At 50.9% G+C, this 26,328-nt stretch overlaps 10 protein-coding genes across 10 annotated transcripts; 6 read left to right on the top strand and 4 right to left on the bottom strand.

The window, feature by feature from the left end:
* Positions 1 to 814: 814 nt before the first annotated feature.
* CkaCkLH20_07135 (uncharacterized protein) lies at positions 815 to 1,435 on the top strand (the record flags this gene model as incomplete). The annotated part of the gene is made up of 1 exon (XM_038889852.1): positions 815 to 1,435. One exon carries the CDS (start codon positions 815 to 817, stop codon positions 1,433 to 1,435), a length of 621 nt encoding a protein of 206 aa, XP_038744776.1.
* Positions 1,436 to 1,561: 126 nt separating this feature from the next.
* On the top strand, positions 1,562 to 3,094 carry CkaCkLH20_07134 (uncharacterized protein; the record flags this gene model as incomplete). Its single annotated transcript, XM_038889851.1, has 1 exon — positions 1,562 to 3,094. The coding sequence occupies one exon, from the start codon at positions 1,562 to 1,564 to the stop codon at positions 3,092 to 3,094; it is 1,533 nt and encodes a 510-aa protein (XP_038744775.1).
* Positions 3,095 to 3,848: 754 nt separating this feature from the next.
* CkaCkLH20_07133 (C6 zinc finger domain protein) lies at positions 3,849 to 5,593 on the top strand (the record flags this gene model as incomplete). Its single annotated transcript, XM_038889850.1, has 3 exons — positions 3,849 to 3,898; positions 3,953 to 5,313; positions 5,481 to 5,593. The coding sequence occupies 3 exons, from the start codon at positions 3,849 to 3,851 to the stop codon at positions 5,591 to 5,593; spliced, it is 1,524 nt and encodes a 507-aa protein (XP_038744774.1).
* An 88-nt stretch (positions 5,594 to 5,681) lies between these two features.
* CkaCkLH20_07132 (uncharacterized protein) lies at positions 5,682 to 7,353 on the bottom strand (the record flags this gene model as incomplete). The annotated part of the gene is made up of 4 exons (XM_038889849.1): positions 5,682 to 6,306; positions 6,364 to 6,693; positions 6,749 to 7,071; positions 7,123 to 7,353. The coding sequence occupies 4 exons, from the start codon at positions 7,351 to 7,353 to the stop codon at positions 5,682 to 5,684; spliced, it is 1,509 nt and encodes a 502-aa protein (XP_038744773.1).
* A 1,589-nt stretch (positions 7,354 to 8,942) lies between these two features.
* On the bottom strand, positions 8,943 to 10,016 carry CkaCkLH20_07131 (l-asparaginase ii; the record flags this gene model as incomplete). Its single annotated transcript, XM_038889848.1, has 1 exon — positions 8,943 to 10,016. One exon carries the CDS (start codon positions 10,014 to 10,016, stop codon positions 8,943 to 8,945), a length of 1,074 nt encoding a protein of 357 aa, XP_038744772.1.
* Positions 10,017 to 11,033: 1,017 nt separating this feature from the next.
* Positions 11,034 to 12,390, top strand: CkaCkLH20_07130 (uncharacterized protein; the record flags this gene model as incomplete). Its single annotated transcript, XM_038889847.1, has 2 exons — positions 11,034 to 11,175; positions 11,252 to 12,390. The coding sequence occupies 2 exons, from the start codon at positions 11,034 to 11,036 to the stop codon at positions 12,388 to 12,390; spliced, it is 1,281 nt and encodes a 426-aa protein (XP_038744771.1).
* A 243-nt stretch (positions 12,391 to 12,633) lies between these two features.
* Positions 12,634 to 14,399, bottom strand: CkaCkLH20_07129 (amino acid permease; the record flags this gene model as incomplete). The annotated part of the gene is made up of 3 exons (XM_038889846.1): positions 12,634 to 13,085; positions 13,151 to 14,236; positions 14,294 to 14,399. The coding sequence occupies 3 exons, from the start codon at positions 14,397 to 14,399 to the stop codon at positions 12,634 to 12,636; spliced, it is 1,644 nt and encodes a 547-aa protein (XP_038744770.1).
* Positions 14,400 to 17,596: 3,197 nt separating this feature from the next.
* Positions 17,597 to 19,354, top strand: CkaCkLH20_07128 (uncharacterized protein; the record flags this gene model as incomplete). The annotated part of the gene is made up of 1 exon (XM_038889845.1): positions 17,597 to 19,354. The coding sequence occupies one exon, from the start codon at positions 17,597 to 17,599 to the stop codon at positions 19,352 to 19,354; it is 1,758 nt and encodes a 585-aa protein (XP_038744769.1).
* A 3,316-nt stretch (positions 19,355 to 22,670) lies between these two features.
* CkaCkLH20_07127 (uncharacterized protein) lies at positions 22,671 to 24,902 on the top strand (the record flags this gene model as incomplete). Its single annotated transcript, XM_038889844.1, has 1 exon — positions 22,671 to 24,902. The coding sequence occupies one exon, from the start codon at positions 22,671 to 22,673 to the stop codon at positions 24,900 to 24,902; it is 2,232 nt and encodes a 743-aa protein (XP_038744768.1).
* Positions 24,903 to 25,127: 225 nt separating this feature from the next.
* On the bottom strand, positions 25,128 to 25,700 carry CkaCkLH20_07126 (uncharacterized protein; the record flags this gene model as incomplete). The annotated part of the gene is made up of 2 exons (XM_038889843.1): positions 25,128 to 25,552; positions 25,655 to 25,700. The coding sequence occupies 2 exons, from the start codon at positions 25,698 to 25,700 to the stop codon at positions 25,128 to 25,130; spliced, it is 471 nt and encodes a 156-aa protein (XP_038744767.1).
* Positions 25,701 to 26,328: the final 628 nt, after the last annotated feature.

The raw sequence follows: 26,328 nt of genomic DNA, 5'->3' as shown, positions 1-26,328 counted from the left end.
TTTCGCCTTGGTTGGGCAATATCATATACTGCCGCCTTCCCTTTTGACCGGTAACTCACTGCTCACTTTTCATCTGCTTCCAAATCGTCTGCCACAGCCTCTTGCAGGCTTCTCAGTTCTTCCTTTCGTCAAGCCACAACCGCGACTGCCTCATGGAATCGGTTGGCAAGGAATATACGATCTTCTCTTGCCCAAGTAGGTTACCACTTTCCATTTGTTTCCCGTCACTTCCTTTCCTCTTCACCTTTCTCCAGACATCTGCTTCGCGACAACCTCCATCTCGTTCCTTCCGCTGTCAAGCTGACTAGGTTAGATTCTTGGACAATCTCGCGAATCGAGCCTTCACCGGGGGTTTTCCTTTTCTCACCTCTTTCCCTCCATCGTCAATCGCATTGCCCGCCTGTGGCTCCTTCCGAATATCTTCTCTCTGGCTCCGATCTCAAGCCTAGGGTCTCTCGGGGTTCCACGGCCAGCACGAATTCTCTGGAAAAGTCCGCTTTCGTTGAGCGATCACTGGTTAGTCGGTCCTCTATTCCACGTTCTGATATCTCTTTGGCACTAACTGCAAATATAGGCCACAGTTTTCTGAAGCCACGACCTTGACATTACCGCAACACGTATTCTTCCTCGCAACGTTCATCCATTTTGTTTCGCCACAGGTCAACTCCGTCGTTGAGACCTCTTCTCCATTCGGCCATACACTTGTTGTCATCATTTGCCAACGCCCCGGCCTCGGCATATCGAACTTGCTCATCACTACTGCGGTCTTCTTCCACCCCATTTTCCGCATTGCTGCTATACCCATTTGCCCACCATGGCCGACGAAGATGATCACGGGAGGAGCAAAAGACAGCGACTCAACTTGCCATCCTTCATTCAATTCACCGAACGACGTCACCAATCCAACCGAGTAATGCTTTCATGGCGGGTTCTGAAAGATAGCACAAACTTCGTTCGGCTTGAGCTCATGGACCGAGCTCGCAACCAGTACAAACACCTCGAGCAGTCCCAACTGAAGGGTAGACTGCCCAAAAAGTCATTTTACGCCGGAATCGACAGTACCAACATCAATCCCGTCTTCATTCGGACCAAAACGACAGCTTGTGTCGTTTCAGACCTCGAGAACAATTACAGCGGGGGCATGACCAAGACGTCCGACAGCTTTCACAAGGGCGTAGCTCTCGGACTCGTTGTGCCTACCTGCGACATGCTCTGCACAGGCCAGATTACCTTTCTCAAGATCCAAACCCTCAATCATAAGGTGGCGGAGCGACATGGAGTCAACTTCGAATTCGCAGCCTCTCACTCGGTTGCAGAGTACTTGACTGATCAAGACGACGACTTCGTGCTCGGTCGCCCATTCTCTGTCTTCGTCAAAGACCGCTATGCGGTTCCAGACTATGCCGCTTTTGACAACACCAAGCCGGACAACTAGAAGCTTTTCCGCTTGATGATGCCCAAGATTGCGAACAAAGCTATTCCAGAGGTACTTATGGATGAGATACAGTCTTTCCTTTCCAAGTATCCTCGAGACTTGGTGCAGCCAACTTTTGCCTTGTCAATGTGCATCGTCTACTATCGCTACTTCTACGACGTTGATCATGAGAAAGAACTGGGTGCTGCCTTTTCACAAAAGGTTCCAACGACTAAGTTGGCTTACTTCCTATTGTATGCGCCGCACTACTTCAGGTTTCACGAGAATCACTCCCTGGCAGCGTACATTCACATCTTCAGATATGTTTACGCCATGCATATCCGAGATACCAAACGAGGCCGGCCGATGGCGTTCACAATCAAGGATGACGACATTGACTGCGAGAAGGTCATGCGTCTAGTCAAGACAATGGACTTCAAGGCGGATGAATGGATTGAGATTGTTCCTCCTTCATTCCATGGGTCCCAACTTACCATGCCGGCTCACTATGGGCCTCGCGCTTTGCGATCGGAAGATATCACGAAATCTTTAATGCTTCCGGACGTCTATACACTAGGTTTCCCAGTGTACATCAACAGCGGAGCCAGAGGAGAGGACGTTCCTGGAGAATTGTATCGGCCCATTATCGTCCATAAGAACTGGACATGGAATACGACCCACGTCGTTGCCAGCACGTCTGTCCATGCCAACACACGTCTCCGTGATGACTTGGACCCTTACGATTCCGAGGAGATTCAACTCTGGACTTCTCCTCAGGCACGGGCTCGAGCTCCCTGGACAGACCATCTTGTCATTGACACCACACCACGCCAACTCGAACGACACCCTCCCGTGTTCAATTGCGATCGTCAGGATCCTAATGACCTTCCTCGGCCCCAGCTTGCAGCAGAGCCGTTCATTCCACTCGCGGCCGCAGAGAAATATTTGAAGAAGCTGATCGCTCAAGTGAGGGCGGCACGGGAGAAGGGACTCATTCTTCCAGAGCTCCAATTTGGATCCAACGGCCTGACTTGGGATGGAATGTCCGAACAAGTCGCCCACGACAAGGAACTGCATTCTCAGATCAACATCGACCGAATGGTCACGGAAGACGCAGAGATACAAGCTGACACCCTCAGTCCAAAGGACCGCCTTGTTCTCAAGCGCTTCATGGACGAGGATTTGGCAGAAGACAAGCATTTTGCCAGATGTCTCCTTACTTTCAAGGACACAATCAAACCATCTGATGACAATCTGAAAAAGTCAGACATAGTCACAGCAATGGATGCGGTGTACGAGCCCATACGGAATGCACGAGAAAGCATACTTGCTTATGGCAATGGCGAGAAGAGTGGTCACAATGCATTTGCCGACTGCATCATGCAGCCGTGCTGCCTTCTGCTAGGACTTGATTATCCTGGAAACCTCAATGAGGCGCATCGTGCGATTCATACCCTCGACTTTGAGCTAGGCATGGCCGTCGCAAATATCGCGCTTCATTTGGCGCAGCCAACGACTGCAGCTGACCTCAAAAGTGTCGTTGACAAGCTCAGTTCCGTCGATAAGCTAACATACGCCATTCGATTTGATTTACTCAGAACGCGGTTGGTGGGACGGAAATTCACAAACAAAGATGAAGATGGTTGGAAACAGGCTTTTGGGAGTGCTTACTCCGACTAGTGTTTCTGGATTCCAGCTGTCAAGTCTGACGGAGACGAAAGAAATTCGATTTTGAGAAAGAACATTATGAACCAGGAAAACAAGGGAATTTTGCTATAGGATGACAGCTACCGTGCGCGACATTGGAGAGAGAAGACTGATGTCGGTGGATATCCTCATTTTCTTGAGGTTAGGCACCTGGCAAGGTACCTATCCGTGACAAACATCTTGCAAGAAGACCAGGTGAGAATTCGCTACAGTGTAGATTAGCAACGATCAATCAATAGCTACAAACTTCAAACTACTTGTTAGGTAGCCTAAAGAGATGTTATGAAGTTGCCGTTAACCGGCGGAGCATCAGGTAATCACGTCACTTTGATAATTTGACTATGACGGCAAACAACAGATGAAGGAATTTAAGTACTCGCCCGTTGAATTTGACTTGACCTCCTGACTTCGTGATTGGTCTGTTCGCAAATGCCCCGCGACATCTGATGTTGCAGCATCAACTTTAGTCCAAGCATGAACGTGCCCAATTCGGTAGAAGCTCGAATTTTGACGCAAACTCGGATCATCGGTAACGTTCGTCTGAGCGCGGAGCATAATACTTTCCCTATTACTTAAGAACGCGCCCTAGATCTTGACCAGATCCATGTCGCGGATCATGCTAGCTGTCTTTATCGCACTCCGCAAGCTGCATTCCGTCGACCGGAGTTGAATCCGAGCGTTTTTAAACTGATGGTCTACGGCTTTTGGCGCCCTAGATAAAACGCCCATGCCTCGAAGCGGTACTCAGAAGGTGAAGACCGGTTGCATCACGTGCAAGTATGTTCTCTGCCGGTCCCCTCGAGGCTGTCTTCGCATGCTAACTGTCACTAGAGTCCGTAGAATCAAGTGCGACGAGCGCCGACCAGCCTGCGCGAGATGTGTAACCACGGGGCGCAAGTGTGATGGCTATGCAGCTCCAGCAAAAGCATCATATTCGTGGGAGGAGCTCCTTCGGGAGAGGTCCCCGACCGATGACGAACTCGCACCGTTGAACAATATCAGCTTGGTCGAAAGGCGCTCAATGTCCTTTTTCCAACGAGTCGCCGCCCCCGGACTCGCCGGTCCCCTGAACAAATACTTTTGGGCTACCGTCGTCCCACAGGTCGCCAACCAAGAACCCGTAGCACGACATGCGGTATTGGCGGTCAGTTCTCTCTACGAGGACTTCGTCAAGCGGTATCAAAAAGGGGATACTAAGGAACTAGAGAAAGAAAGAAACGCGTTTGCAGTGAAACACTATAACGAGGCCATCAGACTATTGCGGACGACCGCAGACAGGGCCCTCGTTCTATTCGTCTGCGTCCTGTTTATCTGCGTCGAGTTGTTGCGGAAGAACCCGAAAGACGCCGTTGAGCACTGTCGACATGGTATCAACATCCTAAACGAGGTGAAAAATGCGTCGGAGTTTCTCAGAAGCCACATCCAGCCAGCACTACGACATCTCAGCATCGTTCCCTACCTCTACGGCGCAGACCCCTCGTCGTTCCCGGCGCTCGGCAAGTCGTTATACACCGGAAAATATCACGTCAAGACCTTGTCCGAATGCCATGCACAACTCACAATCGTTCTGATTCGCGTCGTGCGCTTCACAAGAGACGTGAAAGAAGGCCGATTAGAGCCCGGATACGAAGGACCGGAGCCGACACCCGACTGGAGCCGGCAAGACATCATCGACGACTTGGAATCCTGGATGGAGGGCTTTCGCCACTTCAAGGCGTACTTGTATGTCCCAGTAAATGCCGACGAGCGGAACACTTTGAGGTTGTTGGAGATGCGGTGGTTGGTCTCAAGGATCATGATCGAAACGTGCGAGCCCGAAAACGAGTTTGTGTACGACAAGCATACCGACAAGTTTCGGGCGATAGTCAACCTGGCCATCCCAGCGGCTGCCGAGATTACGAAGGCTTCGATGAAGACCAAGGCGACGAACATCGCGGGGAAGTCGGCGTTGGAGCTGGGATTCACGTCGCTTCTAGCCTACGTCGTCATGAAATGCCGGGTTTTCGATCTGAGGCTGGCAGCTTGGAAGTTGATGCATCGGCTATTCTGCCCCGGCGACAATATCTGGTCCGAGGACGTGACGCTGATCTTGGGGAAGAGGATCATTGAGATAGAGCACGAACTCACCTTGAACGCAGAGACGATTGGGATTCAAGAAGAATTTCAGCTGGAGACGGACTATATAGTACAAGGTAAAGGCGCAGGGCAGCACCCAGCATGTATACGTGACCGGATCATCAATTACTGCGCCAATTTCTCGAATAAGGAGCTATCGTGGGGGCATGTGCAGTTCTTCTTTCAGCTGAGAGATGGCGATGGTAAGGAGTCGGTGGTTGAGGATGACTGGCTATCGGTGCAGTCACGACCAAGGACTCAGTTGGCGGCGGAACAGACATCGTGGTCGTGGAAAGGACATTGTCAATAGGATACCCCGGAAGACGTATGGCGTGTAGCTATTATGGTAACATGTAACATGTCTCATTTGTGTATTGTAACTTGATGAGAAGCCAAAGTGGTATTCATACTCTACTAAAATAATTCGACTGGTATGTTCAGGTCGTCATTCTGATCTGCCTTCCTTGTCTGACTCCTCGACTGAAGGGTCACCGGACAGTATTAGGCTCTCAAGTTGGTCTATCATGGCCTCCGCCCTTGCCGACTTGACATCTGTCATTGCCAGATTGAGGTCCATAAACCAGTCGATCTTCCTGTTCACTCTGGACGTACTCCGAGCAGCCTCTCGAGCAGCGTCTATTTCCTTGAGCTTCTTCAGTACACGGTTCGCCCTTGCCGGCTGAATGGCACCGTTTTGAAGCGCCATGTACACCACTGCTCGAGCCATGATTCCAGAGACGGCGAAGCCCACACAAAGATCCGAAAGACCTGCTAGAATCAAGTCCAGGTAGAAACGCTGTTCTATGCACCGCAAGCTAGCAACCGTCTCGCTTTCTTGGAAAATGGCGTTTGCCAGGTAAATTACCGGGACATGCCATATCAGGGAGAACCTGGCTACAGGGTATTTGAGACGGAGCATGATGCAAAGGCGCTTAAGCTGGTTGATTGATGCAGCATAGATTGCTTCTGCGCTGGTGAAGGGGCCGATGTCGAAGCGGACACGTGAGCTGAGGGAAGGGGAAGTAATTAAGGGGCGGAACACATCTGTGATGACTGTGTGGAAGTATATACTGGTTTTTGTTAGTGCCATGATGGCTCTGATGTAGATACAAGAACGGCGGACGTACTGCATCGTGACGACATCGTGGTCGCTGGCATCTGTTCTTTCAAGCTCAGGTGGGAGGCTGCTTGCCCAATGAAGTAGTTGTGTATACTTTGCTTCGGCAAAGTCTTGGAATCCGGGAGCTGCTGGATCTGCTCTCATTTCGACGTAGTATTGCACGAGGAAACCTTTGACTATGTCCCAAAACTCTCCGGACTTGCTTAGAATCTCGGCATGACGAGCAGCTCGCATGGCTTTGAGACTTCGTGGCTGGGTTTCTGCAAGAAGGTCTCGGGGTTTGGGGAGAAGCGGTGCTTCATCGATTTCACAGATGTGAAAGTGTAACGACATGCACCTATCGCGTTTAGTATTGGGAGCAAAAGCTTGACAGATGGTTACATGTGACTTACGATACCCAGTTGAACACGCCCCAGGCCGTGTAAGATGCAGCTCGAGTCCAGTCGTCATAGCCAGTTAGCCATGACATTGCCGAGCTCTCTGAGGTTTTCACACCAAACAGTCCCATAAGCTTGCCGACCTTTACGCACTCTCGTTGAAACTGTAAGCCCTCCTTATCTTTGCCATCTAGCACGTTACTAACACCAATGAGAAGTAGAGCAACGACGGTGGTAAGCGTATTAGACGGCGATCCTCTGGCAAGCTCTCGGTCAGCCTGAAGATGGAACCTATCGGCCCATGCCGATGCATTAGTGTCGAAAGGTGAATAGCATTTCTAGTCCACGTGAGCGGATGTTGCGAAAGAAGAAGAGGTGATACTACGTACACATCCGAAAGCCAGCAGAGAGTTGACAAGAAGGGAGGAGCAAAAGTGGCGATTTACTTCAACAAGGTCTTTGATGAAGAGGTCGTCATTGAATAGTGGGACTTCCACGTAGTAAACGTCGAAATAGTGTGATATGACGCGAATAGCGAGGTCGTTTGGTATTGGAACAAGTGTCCATCGCTTGATGTCGACATGACGCAGTCTTTCATCGTAAAGAGCGGAATGTTCCATGCGACGCTGATGTTTGTTTCTGACTTGACCTTGCGTAAGTTTTGGACGTTTGGGCAGGGGTTCATGTCTTTCCGTGTCCAACAATCTGCGAACGATTAGTCCCAGCATTTTGCAGCAAGACATTGCAACTTGTAGAGTTTTGTGTTATCAACGAAGAAGTTTGAAAGCAATTTGACGCTATCGAAAGGGTCATACATACTCGTGTGCGGGGAACGGTTGAGACATCGCCAATGGTTTAAGTAAGTCCCCAAGAGACAGTTCATAGTACGAAATAGGATTCAGAGTCGGATAAGCCATGGGATGTCGCACAGCCAGGGCAAACTCCAAGCTGTTCCGGGTTCGTGGTATGATTCCTTTCAGAAGCTGCAGCTCGGACGGTCGTACTGGCGGTAACGCAGGGCTATTGGATCCGTTCTCATGTCGAATTTTGTGGAATAATTCCAGGGCATCTTCGTATGAGGCCGTTCGCAGCAAATCGAGACTTTCGGTTGATGAATAGGTCTTCTGAGTCCCTTCGCTCTCACTGACTGTCACTCGTTGTTTTATGTTGTAGGTGTATGCGCAAACATGGCCCCTTTTCTCACAGACGAGGCACTTGGGCTGCTTTCCATCACACTGCATCTAAGGTCAGCTCGATCATTTTAAGTGGAATGTCTGGATGTTGAGTTATTCGACCTTGACTTTCCGCCTTCGGCAAGGATCGCATGCGCCGATTGGCTTCGCTAGCTTCCCCCGATCGTAGATTTGATCTGTCTCTTGGGTTTGAACAGGCTGTTCTGGCATCGTAGGCCGAGGTCGAAGTGGCCGAAATGGCTCCATCGCCGAGTTTTGAATGTCTGATAGCATTTCCTTTCAAAGACTCAAGAGGAAGCCACAGGAGATAGACATGAGACTCGACGTGCTACGGTAGAGTAACATCGCTCATATCATACTCATCTTCAACAAAGTTCACCTCCCAATGACGTTGAATGAGGCCAGGCTACCGCTGGGTACGAAAGGCAATGCGGTGGTATGAATTAGTGCGCTTCCTCACGTGATCTGCGCACATTGACATGAGGAGGGAGGGTGATAATTCTGCGCCTTCGGTTACACCAACTCGGTCCGATAAGATGCCTTTGTGTAAAAGCAAATATGTAACAGTGCGACGATGGAAGTTCACTGTCGCTCTAGTAGACTTGGCATACGGGATTAGACGAGGCATATGGAAATATTTTCTTCGTTTATTGCTAAAGATATGTGAACGCTTGCCAAAAAGCGTGTCTCAGAATTTCCCTAGTAGTCCTTGGCGTGCGCCAGGCGGATATCGTGTCCCGATAAATGTCTGCCAATGGATCGCAGAATATGTTAATATGTTATATCACACGCAAATTAATAAGTTGTAAAGCTATCTATGAGCTTAAAATGAGCATTCGCGGCTGTCTGCGACTAACAAAGACGCCCTATCTCTATTATCAATAAACCTAACACTATTTTCAAGCTGAACTGAGATAAAACATGAGCCAGCTGGCCGCTTATCCAAAGTGGTGATCGTACCTTGGGTTAACTACTCCTGCAAATCCTTAGATCATGGTTTCTTGGTAATCTACTATCTAACAATTTCTGACTTTGAAGGAGAGCGACACTTGGCCAGTTTCTATCCCCATGGTGTTGAGCCTCTTGAGATAATGGAAAGACGCAAGCTTCCGCCTCGAGTCAACTGAGCCAATCTGCAACTGTTCAAGTATCTCTGCTACAACCGCATAGAGAATCTCAAGACTGCCATCTTCGATCTTGACTGCGATTCCAACAGCTCCTTCCGCTCCAAGTTTCCGAGTATATTCTGATTCCCTGATGCCAACTCCGTAGCAACCATCCGCACCGACTTTGCCGATGAGAGCACCTTCGAAAGCAGCCATGAGGATGGTGCAGAAACGACCTACTCCGCCCACCATCTCTGGATAGTCGGCCATTGCGTTGAAAATCTGGGCCATGAGGCGTGTTCTTTCGCTGACATTGGCGGCGCGTTTTCCCACTTCATCAGTCGCTTGAGCAAAGCTGGCATACATGCGCCCCATCGAACACAGGGACTGGCCAGGCGCAGGCAGATTGCAGCCGTCAATGGCCCATTTGACTTCCTCCTCGGGAAGGCCACTTAGATCTTGTACGACCTTCTTCACCTTGACCTGCATTGGATGGCTGGGCAAGTGATAGTCCGCAAATCCAGCACCGAGGGCAAGCGCGCCGCCCAGCATGCCGGCATGTTTTCCGGAACAGTTGTTGTAGACCCCTGTAGGCTCAAAGTCTGCTCTGATCCATTCTTTGTTGAGGTTCGGGCAAATCGAGGGATGTCCGCCGCATTGGAGGTCCGACTCGGTGGCCCCAACCTTGCTCAGCATCGACCTGGCTCTCTCGATGTGTCTTTCCTCGCTGTTATGAGACGCGCACATCAAACCGAGGTCCGCGTCGTCAAATCCAAATCGTTCGATTCCGGGTGTCTCGAGTACCGCAAGGGCTTGGGCAGGTTTGGCTGCTGACCGGGCGAGGGTGAGTCTGAGAGGGTTGCCGACGGCGAAAAGAAGTTTTCCGTTGGCATCGACCACTGCAGCGTGGACGCCGTGCCTGTTCTCGACAATACCGCCGCGGTCAGTCACCACGAAGTCCTCCAAGTGCGCGGTTCTCGTCATCTTGACTGGGTGCCTGCGGTCGTGAGAGCGTATTCTCCAAAGGTGTAATACGATTGGTGCACTGATAACGAGGAGAGAGGGTAATAATTCAAACGAGTTGCATCAAGCAGTCCGGTCGGTTGGCTCTATTGCTTATATCCGAGAATAAAGACTTGACTGTCAGACGGAACTCGTGCCAACTTTTGAGAAAAAGTCTCTCTAGCTTAGAGAAGAGATTCTGTGACGTTTCTTCCACCGGGCCGGTTGTTGAGTTACCCGGAGACGTTGGTGGAAAGACTGGAGATCCAGGGTTCACTCATTGGGGATGTGTCAACTTAAAGGCGTACCGGGACCGGCACCCTGTGAGATCGGGGTTTGGCGCTTGCATTTGCACGTGCAAGATCTCACCAATGACAGGAGGACGGCGAAAGAGTCATTCAATGACTGACGGGAGTTTTGGGAGATCTCAATGTAAGTAGAATCCACGAATTGAAGATATTAATTGCTTCAACAGGCCAGAACTAATACTGGTTAGACCTATGAACTGACGGGCTGGCAGCAGCGTCGTGCTGCCACAGAGTATTCGGTACTGAACAAATCACAGCCACCAATTGCGCGCTTGCAAACCACATTCACCTACTTCAGCGTAGTCAGTGTCCCTGAAAGCTTGAAACACTTCCCGGTCGAGGACAGCCGCTCGCAATTGTGGTCGTGAGTCACGATATTTTCATGTGGTAAGTCGGGTCTAATAAGTATTAGACCGCATAACTACAGCATCCATTCCGCTGAGACGATGTGCAGATAAGCCGCTAGGATAGGCTTAAGCTGTCGTGTAGCGTGCGCCCTTTCACCCTCGTTCCGGCCGGTCTAACGTCAGGACCCCGCAGGCGGGGCCGGTCTCGGATGGGGTCCCGAAGTTTTAGTCATTGAAAAGCTAAAAGCTCTTCTTAAAGAGATGAGAAGCTCGCGGAGTTGACGAGAAACTCATCGTGTTGAGACAACTGTGTATCATTCATCACTGCAGTTGATCAAGACAAGATGTCTGTCGAGCTTCAACCCACGCCCAGTGCTCGCTCCACGCGCTCCGCGCCCGCAACCGACGATGAGGAGGGTAACAACTTGATCCAGGCCCTGCCACCAACGGACAAAGGCGCCGATGCATGGAAGTTTCTGATGGCGAGTTTCGTCGTCGAAGCAGCTCTATGGGGTAGATTGGCTTGAACCCTTGTTTCCGTCAACCATGTTAACCGAGACAGGTTTCCCCTTGACTTTTGGTGTCTTCCAGGAGTACTACTCGTCGCACCCGAAGTTCGAGGCCAATCCCAATATCGCGGTTATTGGTACAGTGTCAACAAGTATTTATTTCCTCGGCGCTCCCGTCGTGGTGCCATTGGTAGCACGTTTCCACGCTTGGCAGAGACACATGGTTGTCGTCGGCTGGATCATCTGCGTCGTCTCTCTTGTCGGCGCATCCTTCTGCGACTCCGTTGAAGGGCTCATCGCCACCCAGGGCGTCCTCTACGGAATCGGGTTCTCAATGTTGTATTTCCCCGTTCTTCGGATGCTCAATGAGTGGTTCGTCGCTCGTCGCGGCTTCGCGTACGGTGTTCTCTTCGCTGGCGCCGGCTGCAGCGGTGTTGGCCTGCCGTTCCTGCTACAGCTACTCCTCTCGAAGTATGGGTACCGCACGACGTTGAGAGCCGTCGCAGTTGCTCTGTTCGTATTGGTTGCACCGTTCATGCCGATGCTCAAGGGTCGCCTCCCCCCTTCATACCACGGCGCATTGCGCATGTTCGATGCGAGTTCCTTCAAGCAGCCCCTTTTCTGGTGCTTCTCGCTTTCGAACCTGTTTCAGGGGTTCGCGTACTACATCCCGTCGCTGTATTTGCCGTCTTATGCATCGGCTCTCGGCCTCTCGGGAACGATGGGTGCTCTGATCCTGGCCGTCTACAACTTGGCTACGGTGTTTGGCCAGCTTGGTTTTGGATGGCTGTCGGACCGCACGAACAACGTTCTCATTCTTGTGTTCGTGTCGTCGTTTGTGTCTTCGGTTGCAGGATTCACAATCTGGGGCTTTGCTCACTCCCTGGAGACACTCTTAGTGTTCGCCCTCATCTTCGGCATGTTTGCAGGCGCATTCCCCGTTTTCTGGGCCAAGTTCGGAGCCATCCTGTCTGACGACCCAGCGCCTGTGTTCAGCATGATGGCCTTCGGAAAGGGAATCGGCAATCTTGCCACGGGTCCCATCAGCGCCGGTCTCCTGACCAAGCCGATCAGCTCTGGGTACGGCATGGGACGATACGAGTCCTTGATTCTGTTTCTTGGATCTTTCATGTTCTGCTCCTCATTGGGAATTCTTGGATGGCCTCTCAAGAAGGTGGCTGTTCGTAACTGATTTGGGATACGGACTATTCTGATCGTAGTCTTCAAGGCGGCGCAGAATTATCGGGCACCGAGTGGTTCTCACACTGGAGAAATCAAAAGCATATTGTTTTCATAGATGGCATAGTCAGGGTGGATTAAAAGTTGTCTATTCTGCTTCTAGGGTATATAAAAGGACGTGATTAAAAGTATTGGTCATCAGACGGAAGTTGCTGCAAAATACAACTCCCAGGAGTATGGTTAAACAACAATTCGATTACTTCGGCACGTCAGGGGTTGCCCGATGCTCCGAAGCAACGGACTCGCCGAGTGGCCTCTTGAAGAAGACGTTTCTCTCCCAGCCGTCGATCTCGTCAACCACGACCTCACGCACCAGCTCGTACTTGCCAACCTTGGGCAAGATCTTGGCCCAGACGACCCAGTAGAGGCCACCAGCGGCGATGATGGCAATGCCAACCACGCAGTGCAGGTAGTAAGGAAGGCTCTCGTAGACGTTCTGGCCCTCTTCGGGAGGGACGAAGGGAGCAATAACGAGGTATACGTTGCTGAGCATGAAGAAGACCACAACGGGAAGCGAGGCGCTGATGGGCGGGTTCCAGTTCCACTCCTTGCGGTTGAGGTACAGGTAGGCGAGACCTCCGGCGACGAAGACGTTGATGACGGCAAGGGGGTATGAGATGAGGTTGAGGATGAAGTTGTAAGCATCGCCTGTATTCATATGTTAGCTGCGATTCTGAACTCAAGGGTTGAAATGAATGACAGGGAATGCTTACCAGGAGGAGGTGCGAGCATAGTGATCACGCAAATAAGCCAGTGCTCGAAAAGACCAGCCAAGGGGGCGTTGAAAGGCTTGTTGCTCGCGAAGAAACGAGAGAAGGGCAGGATGCCCTCGCGGCCAAGCTCCTGGACAAGACGACCCTGAGAGAAGATGACACTGAGAACATTGCCGTAGGCAGACAGAGCGACGAAGACCGAAAGAGCACGCTCAGCGGTGCCACCCATGACGTTGCGGAAAAGAGACGCGGCCACGAGACGACCGCCCTCGAGAATCTCTTGCTTGGGAACAGCGGCGAAGTAGGCGATGTTGACCAGCATGTAGAGGATGGAGATGGTGATGATACCGGCGGGCGCGGCAATCTTGAGCGTCCGGACGGGGTTCTTGGTCTCGCTGAGGGCGTAGTTGGCGTTGCTGTAACCGATGTAACTCCAGATGACGTTGTACAGCGCAGTGACGACTCCGTAAGCGCTGCCAGTGGTTCCCTCGAAGGCGTTGCGGAAGTTGTTAGGCTTCTGGTCTTCGGGGAGCTTGACATGTCCTCCGAGGGCAATGAAGCCGCAGATGATGATAATCAGGATGATGATGAGCTTGATGGAGCCGAGGAGGTTCTGCAGGCGCAGACCCCACTTGAGAGCAAGACCGTGGATCAAAAAGGCCGAGGTGATGCAAGCCAGACCGATTCCACGCTGGTTCCAGCGGTCGACCTCAACGTTGGCAGCGTGGAGGATGTACTCGCCGAAGACGACGGAGTTGCCAGAAGCCCAGCCGAGGAGGATAACATAGCCGGTGTACAGTCCGGTGGTCAAGAATTTAGGGCGGCGGAAGACGTATTCGAGGTAGTTCTTCTCTCCACCGTTCTTCGGGATGGCGGTTCCCCATTCGAGGTAGACAGCGGTACCAGCGAGAGCGATAATCATGCCGGCAACCCAGATGAAGAGGGACAGACCAACGGAGCCGGAGAGGGATAAGATGGATCCCGGAGTGGCGAAGATACCGGTACCAACGACGCGGTTGACGATCAGGAAAATGGCGGTGGTGATACCGATTTGTCGCTTGGCTTCACGCGCATGCTCGATGCGTCCTGGGACCGTGGTAAGTATTATGCCACGAATGGCAACCATAATGTCCCATCACTTACCAACTTCGCTGTCGTATGTAGCCGCGGTGGGAAGATCACCGGTCTTGTTGGCGACATCGGCAGAGGTCGAGCCGCCGCCCTTGAGTTTATCGAAAATCTGTGACATGTTGGCGCAGGCTGTTCTTCCTCGTTGTTGTCGGTTTGGCAGAAGAAGATCACAGAGACCCGGCAGATATTGGGAACTGGAGACAAGAGACGGATGACGGTCCGGACGGTTGAGTCAGACCAGACGGCCGTACGAAGGTTTTATGTCTGGAGGTGAACGGCCCCGCCAAGCGGATCACGTCTTAAAGACACCGAGCTGGCGCCATGTGGCGAGACAATTTGTTTGGTTGAATGCGGTTCTTGAGAGGTGCGGCGTATCCTTGCACAACCTGGAGCCTGCGAAGGTCAAGGGGCTCCAGGATTCGAGAGCATCGCAAGGATCATGGAGTGAGCCAACCGAGCTGGAGGCTCTAGAATGGCCCCTAGAAGAGCTCCCGTCCGCGTTGTTCCGAGAGTATGCGCGATGCTCAAATGCCAAAGAGCCTCTGGACCCCCAAAAGAACCCCAATAAAACTCGGGAACCATCAGGGGATAGACGCAAGGGTGTCTTGTCCCAGAGGTCTGGTGCGAGAAGTTCTGTGTCATAGTTTCTGTTTGTGGTCCACTGGACCGATGACGCGATCTGAGGTGAAGATGTCGAAGTGGGAAAATTTTAGCTGTGGACCCAATTAAACTCCGGGGGCGTTGAGTACCTCGCTGCGTGGTTTTTGGGGAAAGCAACGACATTCCTCTTGAAGACTCAAGCGCCAGGAGAACGGTTTTTGGTGAGCAATCAGCGACGTGGTGAGACTTTTCTCGGTTACTAACTATCACGCCTTTTCTCGATCTCAGTCTACTTATTAAGGTACTTGGACTGCTACACAGCCTCCCGGGGTCGATTGGTGTCACCTCAATGAACCAGATCCCAATTGCCAAGGCCCCTCAAAAGTTCGTCTGCATGGTTATTGATAGTTCCTCTTGGCTTCTCGCACTCACAAGCGGCTTGAATCGTTGTGACGAGGCAGATGGCGTGGCGGATGTGATGATGCATCGCTACGCGAGACCTGCCCACTCAAGCCATGTTTCAGTCAGCGACAAATCATCGTGATTATGAAAATCTTTCCCATCGCAGGCAGTCCAACGACCGCTTGTTCCCTGGTGATGAAATTCGTTGTATTCGGCCAGTCCCAAAACAGTCTTTGTAGCAACTTCCGCCGCCAACGACAAGTATCCCACGTTGCGCCCTGGAAACAACCACCGCAACATGCGGCCAGCGTCTGAACCACATGCTCCATCTTAGTATGAGGTGTTACTCTTTGAAGTTCTCATCATAAGTATCTGTATGTGACCGCGTTGAGCTGATAGCGTGAGATCTCACGTCAACTGTACAACAATGACCAGGCTTGGAGTGTCGAATCCAGGCTGCATCTTTCATCGGGTATGCGACTATCACCCCACGTAGAGCTGCAGGGGCTGGACGCCCTTGACGGGTAATATCTGTCTGGACAGGGCCGAGAAGCATCAGAGTTTTCAAGTCTGACTTGGTCATCAACCATGCGACGACTCAGCCCCTGTATGTGCTGAGCTGAAGAGATGCGCCTGCCATGGTCTGATCAGCTTGGCCTTCTCGTTGTCATTCCTTTCGGATGAAGAGACTAGATGGGAAAGAACATTGGCCCAAATTCTTGGGTCCTTCCCAATTCGAAGTCTCGGCTTCATGAAGTCATATTAGCTAGCATCGCGTGATATCGCTCGTGAGCCGCGGACAAGCGACCTTGAAGAACACTCATGCGCGTTTAACCGAAGATCATTTGACTTATCTCTAGGATTAGCATCCGTCAGAATCTTCAAAGTCTTACTTATTTCATGTTGCTGTCCGCCACAGGGTAATCAAAAGTCAAGCTGTCTCGGCCGTGACTGTCACGTGGCTAGAGGCCGTCCTGGATTGGCTTAGCAGCTGACCCTATTACCATAATCAGTTCCTGGCTACGAAAAGTAATATAGCCGGATCTTTGAAGACAAGGAGAATGCCGAGAATTGGATCTAGGATGTTTTCTTTGCAATTCAGTCGAGCCCATGAAGACAAAGCTCATCGATCAGAAACAGCATCCTCAAGACGTAGGTATGGGCCCTCCATATATGAAGATTATTGAGAGTTATTTCCTTAGGGTATCCTCCGGACAACAGGGGACTCTCAGGGTAGAAGATAAGATGCCGTGAAGGCCCCGCAATACACATTCCGGGGAACTCGTTCAGATAACCGGGTTGCATTTGATGTCTTGCTCTTCTACTGATCCAGTCTATTAACTCACCACTACTGCGATCATCGATCCGATTCCCCTCCGATCTTCCATTCTGGGTTGCATTTCCCACTCGTTTGGATAAACTGCTGCATCATTCCCTGTCTAGCGGCAGCGGGTCAATGATGCAGCTTATGAAGCTGAGGCGTTGCCGCGGACCGAGCCGCTCTCAGGCTTTCCGATCTTTCGGAGGTCTCATCCGCGCGAGCATGTGCGTGTGTTCTCAGATTAAACTCAGTCAAGTAGTCATTTAAAAGCGGTTAGAAGCTTTACATGTCATATTCTTGAAGATCGTGCTGTGTTCCTGACTTTGATGCTGTTTACGCGCGATGTTCGGTCTTGCGTCGCACATGCTCCGCCTGATATTACCATATCATGATGTAGACCAACAACAGTAACAGCAATGAAGATGGCTGTTCCACAAGCCATCGGCAAACTCCACTGCGGTATAATCAGAGGGTTTTCTGAAGGAGACTTTCTTCATGGAACTCGCTGAATACGCAGTTCAGGGGAAATGCACCTCACTCATCCGATGCGGACGGGCAGCATGCAGAAATATGGGTCCCGTACTCCGGTCCTCGGAGGCTGCACTTTACCCCAGCCGTCATCTCGGGCTTTGATCCTGGAATCCTGGAACCGGGTTGGGGTCGCTTCATCAAATTCTCCGACGAAGCTCTGTTTTTTTTTTTTTTGCAATTGAACGGAAGCCCGCTCCCGTACACCGAAGTAATTCGGGCTTTGATTGAAACGAAAGTGAGTCAAAAACCGATTAAGAAGACAAATCATTACCGCGAGGTAGCCGGCGCTTTGTGCAGTGCATGCGGGGAGACGTCCGCCATTATCGAGATCGAGATTTTTTGGGGGGGAACTGCACACAACAAACCTAACTTTAAGGGACAGCCTCAAGGAACCAGGTTGACAGTATCAAGATCGCCAGTCTGATTCAATCTCGTCTCTTATTCAAACCTGATGGCCGAGTATGCAACAACACACGTACAATGACCATAACGATGTTGCTTTGGAAGGCGTCCCCGCGGGGGACTCCGACATTGAGCAGCAGCAGATAACCGAGGTCATCAATTTCGACGATGACGCCAAGGCGAAAGCGCAATCACCAACGTACGCTGAACCCCATGGCGCCCCTGTGGACGTTGTCGACATACCATTGAACCTGGATGCCCTCGATTCAACATTTCAGCTAGCGGAATGCCTCAGGTCTTATGGCGTTGAAGGCTTACAAGAAGACGCTTACCCATCCGCTATCGACAAGAAATATCAGTCGCCATTCACCTGGACTCTTCGAAAGAAGATTACGGTACTCTTCGGAACGTTCATCGCTTCGACGCTGGCCGCATACTCTGCAGGTGGTTACGCTATGGCATCGGAGCCCCTGACTCAGCTGTGGCACATCTCGAACACGGAGTTCAATGTCGGTATCACGCTGTTCGTACTGGGATTCGGCTTTGCGCCCATGATCCTCGCCCTAATCAGCGAGATATATGGACGTTACTGGGTTTTCGTTGGTTCCGGCTGCGTATTTTTTCTCGGGACGCTTGGTTGTGCGGTAACCGCCTCCTTTCCTGGCATGCTGGTCTCGCGACTGGTGGTTGGCAACGGGGCGTCAGTATTTGCTACCCTTACGGGAGGCGTTGTTGGCGATGTCTTCCACAAGGAGAACCGCAACACGCCAATGGCGTTATACTCGCTGTCAATCATGATCGGAACTGGTCTTGGTCCTATGATCAGCGGAATCATCGTTGACAATCTTCATTGGAGGTGGATCTTCTATATCCAAATGATCACCGTTGGGACCACGACACTGGCGATGTTCTTCTTCTTCGACGAGACCAGGAGTAACGTCGTTCTCCGAAAGAAGTGTGTTGCACTGAATAAGCACTTCCTCGACATTCGCCTTCAACGCACTGCTGCCATGTCCCGGAGACCCGATCGACCAATGTTGCAGCCGAAGCTGCAGTCGACATCGCACTCTGCTACAGATTCAGTTCGTGTACGGTTTATAGAGCATGCCGAAGGACCAGAACTTGATCTCAGCATCATCTGGCGCAGCTTCTCGTTTCCTCTGAAGCTGCTCTTTACAGAATCGGTCGTATTCTGGTTCTCGGCCTGGGTCTCGTTTGCATGGGCTATTCTCTTCATGCAGTTCAACAGCATTGGGCTCGCATTTCGGTCCACATACCACTTCAATAGCTCGGAGGTTGGTGGCGTTTACACAGCTGTGGTCGTCGGTAGTTGCGCTGGGGCAGCCATTTGCATCTTCCAGGACCCTATCTTCAGACGAGTCATTCCCCAGCAGATGGCCACGCCAGAGGGTCGACTGTACTCAGCCTGCGTTGAGTCCCTTTTTCTCCCCATTGGGCTTTTTTGGTTTGGCTGGAGCACGTCACCGAATGTTCACTGGATCGTTCCGGCTTTGGCCATTGCCTCCGTGACCATCGGCATCTTTGCCATCTACCTGGCTGTGTTCAATTATCTTGCCGACATCTATCACCGCTACGCATCTTCGGCACTTGCTGCTCAGTCCATGTGTCGGAACCTGCTGGCCGGTGTCTTCCCTCTATTCACTAATACCATGTTCCAAAGACTTGGGTACGGCGGCGCAGGTAGTCTCCTTGGTGGGATCGGTTTAGTCTTGTCACTTGTTCCGTGGCTGCTTTGCATCTATGGGGAACGGATTAGAGCACGAAGTCCGTTTGCCGGTCAGCTTAAAGCAACTTGATGGTCTCATCACGTTTGGATACATGGGGTAGGCAAGATAAACCCATGTGATACAGCATGATATAGAAGAATAATGAGTTCTGATTGCTACCGAAAGCGCCGTTTGTCAACTTCTTGGTCTCCGACCCCGCCACCGATAGCGAAGATCTGTTTGATGTTTGACGGGAGGCCTCGTTCCAGCGGTGCGACCATCCTCATTAAAGTCCTACTTGGGGCAGTTGGCAGCATTCGAAGAGGCTGGCCCGTTCCTCTGACAAGCTTGTCCAGCCTTTTTGGCGCAGCTACCCGCAGTGCACTTAAGCTTGACGCCGCTCGCAGTCTCCTGGCAGTCGCCTTGCGCGTTGCATTTTCCTGCCTGGGCCTACATCAAACACAGAGTTTCTGCGTCAGCGCCTGGATCTCATGAAGTTGCAACTTTTCTGACGGCTGTGACTTACCATGGCTGTCGTCGTAAGACCCAATACCATGACAGCGATGAACTTCGTGATCTGCATATTGTTGGTTCTGTAGATGTATTTCTGGAGTTTGTTTCTTCGGGTTTTGGGTGTGATTTGAATGTGACTTGAGAATGAATGGAGTGATGCTGCAATGATTGACTTTGGTCTAGGAGGACGAGGGCAGTTGAAGCTATTTGTACATGTAATAGTTCGACAAGCAGGCAATGAAGACATGTCGTTCTATTTTGGTAATAGCATACCCGAGACGAAACTTCCGTTGAAAGTTCAAAGTCGGCAAGAGTTTCTTCAGACAGCATCTGTGGCAGGTTCTCGCGATCCTAAGTTTAGTGGTGGCCCGGGCATTGGGCCGTCGGCAAGGTCTGCCGACTGTCACAACATCTCAACTGCCAAAGCGTGAAATCGATCATCTCCGCATGCTAGTTTCGACACCTAGAATGTTCGAGTGTTTCTATCACGAGCCAACTTCCGCGGCAGTGCCCCTGCTGCTGACGGCAAGAACACCAACTCGAGCCGATCTGAAACTGGGTCTACGCAATTAGACCAGGTTACCTGTTCTGATGAGCCCAGCCCTTCGTTTGCAGATCCCGACTTTCATCAAGGATAGGTCTTGCGGGAACGACTTCAGAAGTTCTTAAGCTTTTTCAAGACCTTGTCGACCGCCTGTTTCCCCACGTTTTGTCGGAGCTTTCGGAACGGCTGAGGCCTCGCCTTTGTGTTATCCCGAGGCTTCACTCGGAGCTCATGGTGGTGTTTGGACGTCATGCGTTCCAAAACACGTTATAGACATTCCAGGTTTTGATCAGCCTCGATCAAGTTTCGGAAGATGCCTGGTAGCCTTCGTTTCGTATATTTCTAGTATATTTATGGCAGACAAACGGCGGCACGTGTTGACACGGGAGCCTTGGGATTTCACACTATGCACGAGTAGTGTCTGATGGGAAAGCGGATGTGGGATCCCGCCCAAGTACGGTATTCCAGAGAGTGGTGTGTTTGTTCTGTGTGTCCAAGTTGGGGCTGGATATGTTCCCAGACCCCAAGGCAAGGTAACTGAGGTCAAATAGATCACACACTATCAATGTGAAAATGAAGGTTTATCCAGTAGTCAGTCTAAGTTATAATCAGCTATCTGACCTATGTTGAAATGTTCTTTTCCAAATCCAGGACTCAAACAACGCTCGTTTTGATTCCCTGCAACGTACGGAGACGGCGGGAGAATCCCCATGGTATCTGTATTTTCTGTACCATTGCAAGCAGAAACATAGCTGCTCTGCGTCAGCTCATTACCAACGGCGCCCTCCTTGGAGGCCATTCCTCGTCGAACCGCATAAGTCGAGGCATCCTGAAATCTAGCGACAACACCAAACAAGAAGCAACGACACCTTTACAATTTGAAGCGCAATATGAACACGTAGAGGCCCATGATTGTCTCCTGTCGGCCGGATAGGTGGCAAGCAGACTTGGCCGCGCCACAGCTCGTTGTTTAGAATGCGTCCGATATACTAGAAAAGCTCAGTAAAAAACTCTCTTATTCTACCCATCCTCCGGTAACGCATGGTAGCTTCTATCCAGACCCGCTACGCTAGATTTGGCAGTAGCTTGTGGTTATCAAGGAATCACATTGAGACTCATGAATGCTGGCGCCAGAGCTCGCGAGTCCAACGAGCACCATTGGCTGTTCCGTCCAGTTTTCATTTGCCTGATGATAATGACTGGATCTACCCGACCAATCCGTCATGTCCTGTATTTAGATGTATATCTGTAATACCCATAACTCACAATCAAAGGCCACCTCTTCCATGATGCTTCAATCTTCGGGGGGACTAAAGTTGAGATCGAGCAGCCCAACCACGGCCGGGGATACCGTCGGGTCATTGGGCGGAGGCGGAGAAGGGATGAAGAAACGCGAAACCTCGTTACACAACGCAATCGAACGCAGGAGTCTCCGGCTGGCTGCTACTTTGCTTGAGATGAGGTCATATGTCGGTCGGCGAACTGTTTCTCATGGTGACAAGATCGATGCGGATCTGTGACCAGGGAAACTCTTCAACGAGATGTGCGACGGTATCTTTGACAACAGCCAAATGGTGTCTAAAGATAAGACGGATGGAACAAGAGAACCACAAGGAACAATCAGACAGAGAATATGAGGAATCTGGGTTCAAGATAGATGAGCTTTGGGTTACCCCCCGTAGAGAAGTGACTTAATTCCAGGATTTGCTTGAGGCTTGGGCAGGAAACTAGTTTGGAAAAAAAACGACTCTTGCACAATGAGCTAGAACCCTCTCAAGACTACCATACTACTATCTCACGGTGTATCATCAGGATCTTTTACGTATTCAAGGATTTATTTGTCAGAACCTGGCTATAACTGGAAAGCATGCTCAACCGAGGCCCTCTCCGCTTTGGTGTCGCGCCTTCCAAAACTACCGTACGTCGAACTATCTGCCTTGGCGAGACCTGAAAAGAGAAATAAGAAGAAGTTAAGCGAGAGAATTCCTTTCAGATCTGCTATCTTCTTTTTTGGGTACAGTTAGGTAGCGGCTCGGCCCCATCATCCATCGCTCCTTCCTTGCACTTCACCCGGTCTGCCCGCGCTCGCCCTTTCCAATTCGTCAAAAACCTTCAGTCCTCCACGCGAATCCAAACCGAACCTTTTTTACCTTTTTAAACCCTCCGTCTTTTCGGTTGCTCTATCCTCACTCTGCATCTTTCTTTCTACCAGAAGCCTTGGAACAGTCGCAAACCTCCATCGTCTTGGTACCTTCGCAAGTCGCCAGGTCCTGACAATTCTCACCCCGCAACGAAACGAACAACGTCGATCTACGCCTTCATATCTGGAAAGGTCACGCACGCGGCAACATGAATGACAACGACGCAACGAGCGGCGACGTGGGCACGTCGGCACCTGCGGCTCCTTCCATGAACCTTCCAGAAATGCGAGCTCTGGTGACACCCTCCTCAGGCGCCGAGGAGGCAGCAATCGGAGGTTTCCGAGTCAATCAACCAAACACCATCATCACGATCCGATTGATGAATCGAGGAAGAGTGTTATACGAGTTATCGCCAGGCCTGACGCAGTACAGCTACTACGTCGGTTTCGATGGTCTTCAGATGAGACCGGTTTTTGTTCGGCGCAGCAACAAGGGCGCAATGAAAACCCAAGACATGAGCGATAATTTCCGAAAGGGAAATCTCAGAGTTGCTGGTTCCTGGAAGCAAGCAGAACTCATCATCCCGCCTTCTGATATGCTCCGCCCAGGACAGATGTCGTTTCTCAAGGCGCGTTGCGCAGGTTTCCGCCTCACCGATGAAAACGGATTCGGCCTGAGAAAGCTGGATCCTGCAGAAGCTAGAGAAGCACAAGACATCCGGGATAAGCAGAAAGAAAACTTCTTCAGAGGCCATCCCTGCCCAGTCTACATTCAAGCGCCCGATATTCCAATCGATTACGCCACCGTCGACGACATGAAGCCCGAGAACTGGGCGTACTTCCGAATGGTGTTGCCAAAGATGGCGGGAAGGGTAGTCCCTGAGGCTCTCATCGAAGAGCTGCGGTCCTTTTCTTCAAGATACTCAAGCGACTTGGTACCACTCAATCTTGCTATTTCGATGTGTCTTGTCTGGTGTCGATATTCTTTGGAGCCTCATCATGGCGCCGAGTTGGCGGCGGACGCGAACAACGACCGCAACAAACAGCTTGCATGGGAGGTTCCTGTGCCACCGTTAGCAAGGTTTCTACTTTACTCGACCCATTTCCTCCGTTTCCACGAGTTTTACGAGCTTTCTGCCTACGTACATATCTTCAGGTACGCTGTGGAGATGTACAATCGGGACATGTGGCTCAGCCCGGCTTTCGACATCGACCCGAGCCACATCGACGAATGTTTGGTCAAACAGCTTTACTCGACAATGAGCCTCCAGGAGAACGACTGGATGGAGATCATACCTCCTTCGTGGGATGGTTCACGCATGGCGATGCCTGCCAATCGTGGATGTCGAGCCATGCGTTCCCCCGAAACCACAGCTGCCCTTATGCTTCCCGACATTAACACATTGGATTTTCCTACCTACAGCAATGCAGAATCGTATGGTTTGAACGGTCTATCCAATTACGAAGTTCCAACCTCCTCTGACAAGCAAGAGTCAGTCTGGGGCCGCCGAGACGTTCACATCCACGTGGATTACGTTGAATCACAGATAATCGAAGAATTTTCTAGTGCTTTTGTGTCTGGAGAGGTACCATTCCTGGCGTCGGCCTGCCTGGAACCCCAAGACAAAGAATGGGACACGGTGAAGTTGTGGACTGCACCCCAAACAAGAGTTCGAAGGCCGTGGCCACAGATTCCTTTCGCGAAGAACCACGCAGTCATATCGATGCAAATTCTCGCCAGTAATCGAACTATCGATCAGAGACAAGCCACTGCAGAGGGGTCTTTCCATCGGCTTGATCATAAACCGCCTCAAAAGGCTAGCCAACAAGCCATGACTCTTGGAAGCACATTTGAACAGGCGACATCTGATGAGCCATTCCCATTTCGCAACGAACTATCGGCGAAAGATCTGCGTATTCTCCGAAAACTACTCGAAGATGATTTGGCCGACGATAAGCCCATCTCGTCGCACTTCCGACTACTCAAACAACGAACTGATCTTTGCGATGCCGGCTTGACAAAACAAAAGATTGTGGAGAGCATCAAGATCGCGGTTGTCGCTACAGATCAGGCGGCGACGAAACTTCAGGACTTCGGCCTTGGCCAAAAGCTGGAGGAAGACGAAATCGTTCATTCACTCATCGAGCCAATTTGCATTCTTCTGGGTATCGTATACACTGGAAGTGTCGTTCGGGCTGTGATGGAAATCCTCAGAGTCGACGAATCTCTAGGAGACAAGATTGGTATTTTCTTACGAATTTGCTCTACCTCTCCCTCGGGCATGTTCAAAATCAGGGAGGCCCTTGGAGATTTGATTTGCTCCGCGGGCCTAGTGCATATGTGGCGGTTTACGGGAAGCCGTGTGGACCGGGGCCTTCGGGGTTTCTTACGCGGCGAGTTAGAGAGCGATGATCCCTTCGCAGCGAAAGCAAGTGGCTAGAATCAGAATTGCTGATGAAGGGTCGCGGGCTTTTAATGAAAGGTGGGAGACGAAGACATAGTGCGGCCTTGAGATTATTTGGGGGAAATTAGCAGCTCGATATAGCTAGTTACACAGCCAGACAGCAAACATTTTATCGAAAATGATTCTCACAACAGATTTCACTCCAATAACTCGGTACATTATCGAATGCTTCTACACATATACTACGTGGCATTTCACGGCTCAAAGGCCCCAATACCCCTTGACCAAGAAAGCACTGTAGCCAGCGATGGCACTTAGAAGGCCCACGCTTCCCCAGTATCCGACGGGTCTGCCCAAGCCAATGCCTTGACTGAGGATGCCGAAGTCGGCATGGAGTACACGCATCGCCAGAAAACCTCCGAGAAACCAGCTGAGAGCTTTGCGACTTCCCCCATTGACCTCCACCAAAGCAGCAAGAATGAAGGCGAGCGGGACATTTTCGGCCAAGTTTGTGTGAGCACGCGTGAGGAGGTAAAGCCTGTCGTTTCTGTAAGACTTCCAGTCGGATGTGGCCGTGGATGAGTTGTCTCCGAGGTAATGCTCCTTCTGGAGTCTCTCGCGAACGACCCGTACGCTGAGAATGGCGTAGTATGCCGTGAAAGGTAGCGCGAACGTCCCTGTGACGGCTATGAGGGAAGAGCTTCGGATTAGTACTTGATTCTGATATGAAAACACCATAGTGCATCGTGACACTACTTAGGCTAACGCAAGATACGTGGGGTACGTACGAAGCAGCTTCGGAATAGTGGTCAAGCCAATTGGTTGAGAGCTCATGATGGCGATGACAGTGATTAATCTCTGATACACTTGAGGGGAACAGTTTTCAAAGACTGATAAAAATGAACAATGAATCAAATTAGTTAAATGAGATTTGGAAATCCTAGATTCTAGACCATGGGGTATAGTGCCTGACGCCACCATTCACGGAGATGACAGGCGGCCCGGATGTTAGCGCCGATCTTGGTCGTGCTCTTGACATCATCCATCCAGAGCTATCCGCATGCGGCTTGTGGATCACAGCGAGTCTAGCGACCGGACCGAACTCCGTGTTTGTCCTCTCTGGAGTTAAGTGTTGTCACGGCACAGTCCTCACTACCCAATACCCATCGGCCTGAACTACTCAAGCTCCGTGTTATAGAATTCGGAACCAGGAAGCTGAGATGTTCGCTCGAAGGTGCTACTGCCTTTCAAGTCCAAGTGCTAGTATTTGAAGTAGTAATGGGGCTTTTTTCTTGCTTCCAGTAATGTAGTTTGCTATTTTCGAACATCAGTCATTGATTGCATTTACTTTCTTCTTGTGGTTTAATTTATGTAATTCTGAGCCTTCATTCCTGCGTATCAGATGGTGATGTTTGCAAGTTGTAACTTAGTTCTAGTATGCGGAGAGGGCGTTCAGACTGTG

This window comes from Colletotrichum karsti (genome assembly GCF_011947395.1).
Source record: "Colletotrichum karsti strain CkLH20 chromosome Unknown Scaffold22, whole genome shotgun sequence".
In the NCBI taxonomy this organism is placed as follows: Eukaryota; Fungi; Ascomycota; class Sordariomycetes; order Glomerellales; family Glomerellaceae; genus Colletotrichum; species Colletotrichum karsti.
This window is presented reverse-complemented; position numbering and strand designations above follow the sequence as displayed.